Raw genomic sequence first — 12,050 nt, 5'->3', positions numbered from 1 at the left:
CTACTGTTTAATTTTTTATTTCCTATTTTCTATGCCTTTCCTTTGGTTTTCCTTCCTTTCTTCCTCCTGTTGAATTCTTTCTTTATTCTGCCCTTTCATCCCTTACTTTCTTTCCATTTACAGTTTAGAGCTTTGATATCCCATTTATGGTTTATTAACATGCATGTCTGACAGAGTAAAGTTAATCAGTGTGTCCGGTATCATCCCAAACAATATAAGAGGGGCTTTAATTTAATTACAACTTTGATTTGGAAAAACTTCTGCATTTTTGTACAGTCTTAGGTTTATATGACTTTTCTTTCTTATGTATTTCAAACTAATAATCTTCTCTGTGTGACTGTCTAGTTGAAACTTCAAACTTAACATTTTGAAAACAAAAGTTTATCTTCATCTCCTTGTTAATATTCTTAAGTTTTTATGAAAGTTCTTATTTATGTGTGACATGTTAATTAGTGGCATTTTAGCTTTCCTGATACTTGCTATCACCTAAGCAAAGAAATCTAAGCTAATCTTTTAGGCCTGCCTCTTCATTTATAAATGATCCTCAAAGCTGCAGTCACAGGGTCCCTTATAAATTGTCAGTTAAATGATTATAACAACATCTTGCTTTCCACGTATTCCTCGCCTCATGCCTTGGTATTCTAGCCCTCAGGTTCTGTTGAAGTTACCTTAAAACACAGATTGGATCATCCACAAACTTAGAACTGTTCTTTTTAACATAGAATTGAAATGATCTGTTTCGTAATTCATTTTAGTGATAATTTGTCATTCTGTATCTTCACACACCAGGCTTTCAGTCACATCACTTAATTACCTAACAGCAGCAAGGCACTTTTATGATGTGGATAACAACTAAACAGTTCAGTGAGGAGTGCTGTTTCCTTCCATTCCTGACTGCCATTACTAAGCAGCTTGCAAGGCCTAGTTCTGATTCCATCTTCTTAAAACCACACTTGATTTTTTTTTCTCTGCTCCAGTCAAAATTAATCACTCCTTTTTTGCAGCGTCTTGCTCATCTTTCTGTCTCCAGATTCCTCCTGGGCTACATTTAGTTAGTGGTTGATCTGTGTCTCTCACTGTATCATAAGCGTGGGCAGAACAAGGACCACGTCTGTTCATTTGCTCATCCCACACAGTGCCTATCTGCTCGGTGTATAATTACAGAGTCAAAACTGGCCAAGGAATATAAAACACATCCCAGTGAAACGGATTAGTCTTACTAAGACTAACATGCTTTCAATACTTGAAGTTGTATTAAATTCCTGGCGGGGACGCTTAAGTTACATTAGGCTATTTTTATATTAAATAATTAACATGGCTAACAATATGTTGTGATGGTGAAAGCTTGGGCTCAGGAGCCACAGTGCAGATTAATCATTCTTCTACTTAGAGCTGTGTGACAATGGGTAAGTTATTTACCTTCTCTATGCCTTGATTTTCCTAGCTGTAAAACTGGATTGCTGCTGTAGAACCAGTTCATAGAATGTTTGAGAGGATTGGTAGACAGTAAGAAACAGTTTTTTTTTCTGTTGGAAGCAGAGGAAGGAGTTGCAAACTTAGTTGGATGTTAGATTTCTGAACTGGAGAGCTATTTAGAAAAAGAGTATTTTAAAAGACAGTGCTCCAGTCTCACTAAGCAATTTGACATAATTTTGTATGTAGGTTTAACTTAAGCAGTGTTGTTATATATTTATATTCCGAAATACGTGCTTATTTAAGATTATAATAGCTTTGCTAATAGAAACTTCTTAGAAATATAATGAAGAACAGGAGCATTTTTAAATTTTAATTTTTAAATAAATAAAAATAAAGTAACAACAACAAAAAGCAGGACTACTTTTAAATTCATCCTCCATAAAGCAGCTTCCTTGGTTGCTGTATGCTGTCATGAACCTCTCCTTCCTCTTGGTGCTCTGTGTGTCTCGGTACCCCACTTTGGTTTGTAATTCTCCGGACTTGTTTTATTCTTCAGCCTGAGTTAAGGACAGTTAGGAAAAGATTATAACTAAATCTATATATATGTCTTAGCTTCAATCTACTGTATCCTTTTAAAAAATGGCTGCAGAATATTCTATTGAATGAATGTACCATGCTGCTGCTGCTAAGTCGCTTCAGTGTACCATAATTTATTTCATAACCAGTCCTTTTTTGTTAGTTAGGGACCAGTATCTTTTTTCCTGCTTTATTGCCAACTGTAGTAGGTAGTATTCTTTGGTTGTGCATAACAGAAACCAACCCAGAGCAGCTTAAACAAACAGAAGAAGCAGAGGAAGCATCCTAGAACTCAGGAGTCAGGAGTGTGGGTGAGTCCTAGGATAAGACTAGAACTCAAGTATAAATGATCAACAATCCACAAAGGGTCTGTTTCTCTCCAGGTTTTGCTTTGTTTAATATCTTCCTCCCCTTCACTCTCCTTTCCCCTCCCCACTTCGATTTTCTTTACATTTTCATCCAGGTGGTGTAGCATGTGCCTACCCCAAAGTTTCTGAGTTCTATTTCAGCCACCTGGTAGCCTCTGACCCTCAGTTGCAGTTCCTGGTGGAAACACTGGGCGGTGAGGGGGAGCCTCCACGGTGCTTTCGTCAGCAACCCTGTCTGGCCCACATGCATTGTCAGGGCCTTGATCCTTTCAGGAGGAATGAGTTCTTGAAGAGGGGTGGGTTGAGGGTAGAGGGCTTTAAGCTAGATAGAGCTTTTAGCAGGTATCTACCACACAAATAGTGCTGCAGTGAGTGAACAGCTTGTAAATCTGCTCATTTGTATTAGCATTCCTTTGGGGTGATTTCCTAGGATTTTAGTAACTCATCAAAATCTTACATATTCAAAGTTTTGCTATTTCAGTATTGAAGTTGTCCCAAAAGTATGTCTCAGTTTACACTCCTGTTGTCAGGATGGATGTGTTTCTCCTCACCCTCCAAAGCTGGTCCTGTCAGCCTTTTTGTTTTTGCCAGACTGATAATCAAAAAAACCTCATTGCTATTTTAATTTCCTCTTAGTTTCTGGAAAACAAGGACATCTTTTACTATGTTTCTTGCTCAGTTTTATTTCTTCTGTTAATTTCTTATTCAAATGTTTTTGACCATTTGTAGAATTGGGCTCTGTGCAAACCTTCATAAATTAGGGACATTATTCCTTTATATGACATGTATTATTATCTTCATTTGTCTTCTATCTAGTAATAAATATGCTTGGCCTTAAGATGGTTTTCATTTTTATTCATTCATATTCTTTTGTGTGTTCTGGAATTTTGTGTCATGCTTAGAGAATCTTTTACTCTATGATTGTATAAACATTCTCCCATTGTATTCTGGTATTTTATTGATTAAAACCTTTTTTATTGAAGTCTTTGCTCCGTGGTGAATTTACTTTGGTTTTGGAATAGTCTAGTTTCTTTTTTTGATGGCCACTTGACTCATTCTTTGAATAGCATTTCTGCAGTAATTTGCAGAGTTCATTTTATTAACTATTAAATGCCTATAGTTACATCTAGTTATATTGTCTGTTTCCTTCTGTTGATCTGCTGTTCTCATGCGTGTATTTCCTGTTATAACTACTGTGGGTTTGCAGATCTTATGAAAATGGAAAGGCTGACTTGGAAAGGGCATGTATATGTTCACAGAGTCTGTGGTTCTACGTGTAATATTACATAAGTCAATTATAAAAAGCCAGTGATCTTTCAAGTTAGTATTTTATACTCTAGAGAATCAAAAGACAACTGAAGATTTTTTTTTAATGTTTTTATTGAAGTATAAGTTGATTTACAATGTCATGTTCATTTCTGGTGTACAGCAAAGTGATTCCATTATACATATATTGTGTCTATTCTTTTGCATATTCTTTTCCATTATGGTTATCACAGGATATTTAATATAGTTATCTGTGCTATACAGTAGGACCTTGTTGTTCATTTTATATATAGCAGTTTGTATCTGCTAGTTCTAAACTCCTAATTTATCCTTTCCCTTTCCCCATACCCTTTGGTAACCATAAGTTTGTTTTCTATGTCTATGAGTCTGTTTTTGTTTTATAGATAAGTTTACTTGTATCATATTTTTAATTCTACATGTAAGTGGTATCATATATTTGTCTTTCTCCTTCTGACTTCATGGTAATCTTTGGTCCATTGACGTTGTGTAAATAGCACTATTTCATTCTTTTTTATGGCTGAGTAGTATTCTAGTGTGTGTGTGAGTATATATCACATCATCTTTATCCATCTGTCAGTGGACATTAGGTTGCTGCTATGTCTCGTCTGTTGTAAACAGTGCTGCCATGAGCACTGGGGTGCATCTCTTTTCAGATTTTTCTCCAGATAAATGCTCAAGAGATGGAGTTTTGGATCATATGGTAGCTCTATTTTTGTTTTTTAAAGGAACCTCTATACTGTTTTCCATAGTGGCTTCACCAATTTGCTTTTCCATGAAGAGTGTAGGAGGGTTCCCTTTTCTCTTCACCCTCTCCAGCATTTATTATTTGTAGACTTTTTAATGATGGCTGTTCTGACTGGTGTGAGGTGATATTTAATTGTTTTTTAATTTATTTTTAATTGAAGGATAATTGCTTTACAATATTGTGTTGGTTTCTGCCATACATCAACATGAATCAGCCATGGATATACATATGTCCCCTCCCTCTTGAACCTCCCTCCCACCTAATTTTAGCTTTGATTTACGTTTCTCTAGTAATTAGTGATGTTGAGCATCTTTTCATATGACTATTGGCCATCTGTGTGTCTTTGGAGAAATGTCTGTTTAGGTCTTATACACATTTTTTGATTGGGTCTTTTTTTTTCCTTTGGTTTTTGTTTCTGTCACTGAGTTGTGTGAGCCATTTGTATATATTGGCCCTTGTCCAGTCACACTGTTTGCAAATATTTTCTCCTAGTCTGTCAATTGTCTTTTCATTTTGACAGTTGAGGATTTTGGGTCTGCTTTTGGCTGTGATTGCATGGAGAATTTTTTGTGTCTGTATGGTTATTAATTTTTTGTTTTGTGTATGTGTGTTTTGACCAGAAATGACTTAGAGCATCCTTTTAGAAAAGTTTCAGAAGTTCCTTTTTATAAAAAGCTATTTGCTACTGTTTTTTTATTTAGACCTCAGGAAATTTTCTGATGGAATTTCAAGTGAAAAACGTTCCTTCAGAAAGAGTTGCAACTCAGAAGATCCTGTCTGTGATAGGAGAGTGCCTAGACCAGTTTGGCCCAGGCTGCGTGGGAGTCCAGAGGATCCTGAATGCCCGCTGCCCGCTTGTCAGGTTCTCACACCAGGCCTCCGGATTTCAGTGTGATCTGACTGCTAACAATAGGTATGGTCTCTTACCGTCTTAAATGAATGTTACAAAGGATTAGCATAGTTTTTCTTGTGCAGAAACAGTGATTTTTGACTCTCAGATATGCTTTACTAGTAATTTTTTTAAAAAGTGAAAACTTGAAAAGTAGGAAGTACTTTCTCTTATACTATATAATATCTATTGGGTTTTTCTTTTTTTTTGGTGTTCTTAATAAAATGTTAAGATACTATGTTAAAATGTTAACATACCTAACAAACATCTTCTGAGAACTGTGTTTCATTGTTCCTACTTATATAGCCTGATAACAACTCAAAAATTCCTGGGTATCTAGCCTTCTAGTTTACTTAGAAAGTAAAGTGGCATCTTGAGTTTGTCCTTGGAATTGCCTCCAGATATAGTCAAATTTATGGCACCCCACTCCAGTACTCTTGCCTGGAAAATCCCATGGATGGAGGAGCCTGGTGGGCTGCAGTCCATGGGGTCACTGAGAGTTGGACATGACTCAGTGACTTCACTTTCACTTTTCACTTTCTTGCATTGGAGAAGGAAATGGCAACCCACTCCAGTGTTCTTGCCTGGAGAATCCCAGGGACCAGGGAGCCTGGTGGGCTGCCGTCTATGGGGTCGCACAGAGTTGGACACGACTTAAGCGGTTTAGCATAGTCAACTTTGTGTCAAGCAAATGGTGGACTGAGCAGCCTAATAAGACTGCATAGTTTTCTTCAGCATGTTTTCATTTTATTATCAACCTGTTTGCTTAAAGAAAAGTGAGAGTAATGAGAATGATGAGTTCTTTTATGCTCTGACAACTTTTTTTGGTTCTCAGTAGAGAAAACTCTGCAGTTGAGGCGTTTGTTTCTTTACACTCTAGTATACTCATTGCATTGGAGAAGGAAATGGCAACCCACTCCAGTGTTCTTGCCTGGAGAATCCCAGTGAGGGGGATCCTGGTGGGCTGCCGTCTGTGGGGTCGCACAGAGTCGGACACGACTGAAGCGGCTTGGCGGCAGCAGCAAACTCATTGCGTGCGTTTTGTCTCCCTATACTATCTGTTAGTTCAATAATCATAACTAAAAATAGATTCAGAAAATCCAGTCTGGAGCAGTTTTGAATAAACTCAAGTGTTCACTAACAAGTCAGTGCTAAATACTTCTGAATTTCTCTCAAGTGGCTCATTTAGTGAAAATAAATAAAAATACATACTATACTTTCTATCATTACTATATTTTCTTTATAGTATGTAAGTCGAATAAAATGACTTTTATCTTGGTAATAATGTTACTTTCATTGTCTTGTTGCTGTAGTTTTAAAAAATTTATTTAATATGCATCAGACTTTTTATACTTGCATGTTTCTTTATATCAGATACCTTGTACTGTGTGCTACTTATTTTTCAGCTTAATTTAGCTTCATTTACATAGCTAAAACATTTAATCACCATGAATTTCTAATTTGCCATTTCCTCTCCTTTCCTTAAACTCAGGAAGTGCCACCCATGATGGTACTTAGTAGGCAGTTTGGAGTTGATACTGTGAAATAACATGTGCCCTCTCTTGGGTCTTTGAGAAATTACGAGACATGTCTTGATCATTAGGAACTTAATTTAAAAATATTTCTTATAACTCTGCATTATAACATGACTAGAAGACTTAGAAAATAGACTCTGAAGACTGATTTCTTAATACATATTTAATCTTCCTGAGTTGTGTTTTTTATAAATAGTACACTTAAGTAATTTTGGCTGAATTTAAAAGACTTATACTTTCTTGGTAAAATAAGTATAATATTTCCCTTGTCTGTCAAAGGACTAGATAATCTCCCTTTCCCATTCTGAAGTGTCCTGATTTGGGTGATAAAGTATAAGGTTAGGGCACCTATAATCAATCCATAACAAGATCAAATTGTTTTTGAAATTCAGTTATCAGGAAATCTTTGTCATATTTTTCTTCCTGTGGTGAGTGCAAATCCTACATATGACTTCATTTTCCTTCCAGCTTCGTCTGATACAAAGATCAGAAATAATCATGCAGCACAGTTTTAATTAACCTGCAGAACCACTGGATTGGCATGCCTATAGCCCAAATAGATTCTGATTCTGACTTTGTTCATTCTGTCTGTATCTTCTCTGCATGTCTCTTCAGTGCCCCTTAAAACACTAGAAAAGCTGTGGGTGCAACAGATAAACACAGGAATTAATGATGACTCAAAACAGAAAATGATGACTCAAAAAAGAAATCTATGTGTGCAACTAAAGTATGAAGCTCCTATAATTACAGACCTGCCTGTGTCTTTATTGATAGTTAATAAACAGCACTTAGGTATTATTTTACTTATTACGTCATGTTTAGGAACTTTGATTTAAAATTTTTAAGTGTGATAACTGCATTGTGGTTGTCAGCATTTAGAAGAATGTTTTAATGGTAATGAAAGGTTATCATTAATATTAAATGTTATATTGCAAATACATAATGCATTTGATGATCTGCTCTTGTTGTTCTGAATATGTTTAGATAGAGTAAGACAGTTAGATATATGCCCAGGTTTGTGTTTTGTTCTACTCTGGGATCATAATTTGGGGGGTTGAAAGTTTCTGTTATTTTTCTCTTTCGAAGGATTGCGTTGAAAAGTTCTGAACTGCTTTACATGTATGGTGCCCTGGACTCGCGGGTTAGAGCCTTGGTGTTCAGTGTCCGATGCTGGGCTCGAGCACATTCGTTAACAAGTAGTATTCCTGGTGCTTGGATTACAAATTTCTCCCTCACCATGATGGTCATCTTTTTTCTCCAGAGGAGGTCACCTCCTATTCTTCCAACACTAGACTACCTAAAAACCCTTGCAGGTGAGACTCAAAGCATCTGTTTTCTCTCTGTTTGAATGGATAGCATTACCATGTGTTATCAAAGCCATGTGTGTGTGTTTGTTTATTGTTCACTTAGTCAGGTAACTCTTTGCAACCCCATGGACTGCAGCATGCCAGGCCTCCCCGTCCTTCACTATGTACTGGAGTTCGCTCAAACTCATGTCCATTGAGTCGGTGATGCCATCCAACCATCTCATCCTGTCACCCCCTTCTCCTCCTGGCTTCAGTCTTTCCCAGCACCAGAGTCTTTTCCAATGAGTCGGCTCTTTGCATCAAGTGGCCAAAGTATTGGAGCTTCAGCATCAGTCCTTCCAATGAATATTCAGGGTTGACTTCCATTAGGATTAATCTCCTTGCTGTCCAAGGGACTCTCAAAAGTCTTCTCTAGCACCACAGTTTGAAAGCATCAGTTCTTGGGCACTCAGTTTGTTTAAGGGTCATGTATTTTCATGACTGACTATTTCATGGTCCTGACTATTAATAAAATCTAAAAGCTGTTAATTTTCTTAATGTCCACCAGGGGTCATGAGAGCTGATGATTTGTGAAGCGGAGGCCTTTAAAATTTTTCAAGAGCTCTGTCTTACTGTGTCAGTTGGCAACATTGTTTACCATCTCCTGAGCCAGTTGGAGCCTCTCCTGGCTTGACCAAGTTTGGAATGACCTTGGAGAAAAATATATCCCAGATGCAGCTTCTGATTGGAGCCCAGCTTACAAATGGCTTTCCAAGTTTGAAGCTATTTCCAGATTTCTCTTAGAAATGCCAAAAACCATTTCATGGTGTTTCAAGGTCCTAAATTTTTTTTTGTTGTTGTTGTTGAAAGTTTATAGGCAATCTTAGGTAAATGGTTTTAGAATTAGTATACTATTTAATTTGTGTTTTAAATAAATTGAAAATTTGATAGGCTGCTGGGGGGGATACTAAGGTATTACAGTCTTAAATTATGAAAGGAAAATAATTCAGGGATTTACTCAGAAAATGTATATGCGCTCCATTTTCTGCCCCTCCCATGTATTGCTGCCAGATAATTCTTATAAAGTTCACTCCTAAAGTGACCCTCTTTAAAGGGATTTTAAAAGGATTTTATTCCCTATGAAATAAACCTCAAGCAGTTGGCTTAGCTTTGTATTATATAGGATTTTCACCGGTAGCCATTTTTCCAGCCTTTTCTCCCACTCTTTCTCTTCATGTATTCCCACATTTCAGCCAATGACACGTTCATAACATTTCCTCTTAGCTCCTTTTTTTGTGATATTTGTTTTTCATCCTGGAACATGCCTTTTCTTCTCTATAAATTCTTTTAAGTTCACTTCCATGCCACTTTTCTTATTCAGATTAGAAGTAATTGCTTGTAAGTGTTGGTACCACTTGAAAGTAAGCTTTAAAAGTCTCCATGTGGTAGGTTATGGAAAGTAGGAAGTTTAGAGGGAGGTAGAGCAATGGGCCTGTATCTCACCTTTGAGGTTCATGCCTGTGTTCATCTCCTCATTCGGTGTCATTCATTCACTTTGGATCTGTTGGCTGCAAACTATGTGTCAGGTGTGGTTTTTGGTGCAGTGGTTTATACAGACGATGTTCTCAGGCAATGCTTAAATCTAGTAACAAACAGAAAACCTGGGTAGATCTCACCTGTTAGCCGCCTGGAAAGAGCACTTCCTGTTCAGTCCTGCTGTGTGCACTGATGCTTAAGACTACTTTCCTAGAAACTGTTTGGGGAAGTATCATGGATTTTGGAGTTCAGAAGCGAAGAAAGAATAGAAACTGAAAAAAGGAGGCTGCTTTGAAGCAGATTTGTGTTAGTGGCACACCATCACACCTTGGTGGTTCTCTCCCACCCCTGCCGGTGTCAGGCCCTTCACATCTCTGCCTGGGGACATTTGCACCGCTTCTCCCTTCCCACTGCTCTGTTCTTAACTAACAGTGATTTTCAGAAATTCACATCTAATTGTAGTATTCACTCTCTTGAAATCCTTTCAGTAATTTTCCTATTATCTTTTTAAATTTCCACTAATTGTTTTAGAGAAAATATAATTTGTGAACAAATTTAAAATGACATTTTGAGTTTTTATTCCAAATCTATTTTAAGCCAAGTACAAATTTAATCACATTCTATGGCATCAAAACATTCCTTTGATGGGAATTCTTTTATTTTCTACTTAAAAATACCAAATTGGTAGTTTAACATTTTTCATGCTCATTCTTAAACATGGTCAGAGAAATCAGGCCATTTCAGTTGCTTTTTTCCACATAGCAAATTATAGGTGTGAATTGATAATAAATGTAAAAGTGAACTTGATAAAGTTGTTGCTACTTTTTGATCATTGATTTTTTAACTTCTAGTGGAATCTTGAACTTGCTGTGAAATACTTTTTCATAGGTAAATGTGTGTATGAAGGATGTGGTAAAGATAATTTTGAAAAGAATGTATCTAAATTTTTTTTCCCTAACTCATTGATGTATTCCTTAGAATCCATGCTTTTTATACTTTCTGATTTTAACCAGGGGTCCCAGACCAATGTATCTTCAACAGAATATGGCTAAGAATAAAAACAATGTTAAACTGTGAAATCATCACCATCGTGGGAACTCTGTGGTTCATCAGCTGAGAGGCTTGAGTCTTGTTACCGTCATTTTCTTCTGAACTGTGTCTCTCGTTTGATATTCAGATAGAGCCTATCAATTTGTATTGTTTCAAAAAGAAGAAAGTAAGAGAGCAAGCTTGCTTGATTGCCTGCTAATTTATTAGTAGAAGGCAGTGTCAGTTTGTGGAACACTTGTCAGCACTTCTAGGACTTTGTCAACCACTGTTTGAAATCTGGAAGTTGAAGTCCAGACCTTCTAACTTTGCGTTTAGGGTCCCTCATGATCTTTGTCTTCCTCCTCTTCTTGTACCTTCTCTTCTGTGTGCAGCTCAGGAGCTGCAGTTCTCCATGCTCCTCCCTGACCCTAGAGCCTCTGCACTCCTGCACATCTTGTGCCTTCGCCTGCAGTGGCTTCTTCTCCTGCCTTCTCTTTTTACCTGGAGAATCTCATCCCGATCAAGCCAGGGAAGAGAAAAGACAAACCCAGTCCAGAATCTGACTTCTTAGGTCTTTCCTGGCTTCCTCTCTCCTCCCTTCCTTCTCGGAGGTGGTGCCCTGTTGCCTTCCAAGCACCTGGAACACACCTGTATTGTGACAACAATTAGATTGTTGTTCTTTGATCTGGCTGCCTTGACCAAGCGTTTCTAGGTCAGGCTGTCTGCTTTGTCTCTGCATTTTCCACTCCTGGCTTAGAGGAGTTCAGTAAATAGATTCAGATGATTGGATGAACATTTTAAAGTTGAAGGCTGTTTGTACTGAGCACGATGGCAGCTTTCATAGTTTGGTTATTCTTGAAATTTTGTTTCTTCATGTTCTCTTACAGTCTCTACCGCTTTCCCCATGTGTCTCTTTTGTCTTCTTGCGTTTTCTGTCTTGTTTTGGCTATGGTCCCTTTGTAATATTTACTTCTGTGCTTAATGCTTTTAATCCAGCATCTTCCTCTTATAATCAGTCATTTGATTAGAGTTCTTTTGTTTAGGATGCCTGTTATTCTTTCCTATGATGAATTAAAGGTTTCAAGAAGAAATGACTGGGTGGCACTTTCAGCAAGTTTGATGCAGAGACCCCAACATAGAAGAGAGCTTTAGTTGCTCATTCTTCATGACCCAGTGACAATTCATTGAGTTCCAGGCACTTGGGTAAAATTTTTTTTGCATCATCTAAGTTTCCTATGTTAGAACATGCTCTTTCAGTCTTTTTTTCTGGAAGAGAAGGCCTGGCTTCTAACATGCTGAAACTTTGACGTTTATTACACCATTTGTTGTGTTTAGAACAGTTTTCCCACCCTCAAACGTGTCTTGCATCTCCCAGTATAGAGA

At 37.3% G+C, this 12,050-nt stretch overlaps 1 protein-coding gene across 1 annotated transcript in view; it reads left to right on the top strand.

Annotated features, from left to right (window-relative positions):
- MTPAP (mitochondrial poly(A) polymerase) overlaps positions 1-12,050 on the top strand; it is a 28,047-nt gene that overhangs the window by 9,605 nt on the left and 6,392 nt on the right. Inside the window, exons 5-6 of the mRNA XM_052650970.1 lie at positions 5,094-5,305; positions 7,903-8,129. Of these exons, the coding sequence (XP_052506930.1) occupies positions 5,094-5,305; positions 7,903-8,129 (439 nt within the window). The remainder of the gene's footprint in view (positions 1-5,093; positions 5,306-7,902; positions 8,130-12,050) is intronic.

Source organism: Budorcas taxicolor, chromosome 13 (assembly GCF_023091745.1).
Source record: "Budorcas taxicolor isolate Tak-1 chromosome 13, Takin1.1, whole genome shotgun sequence".
In the NCBI taxonomy this organism is placed as follows: domain Eukaryota; kingdom Metazoa; phylum Chordata; class Mammalia; order Artiodactyla; family Bovidae; genus Budorcas; species Budorcas taxicolor.
This window is presented reverse-complemented; position numbering and strand designations above follow the sequence as displayed.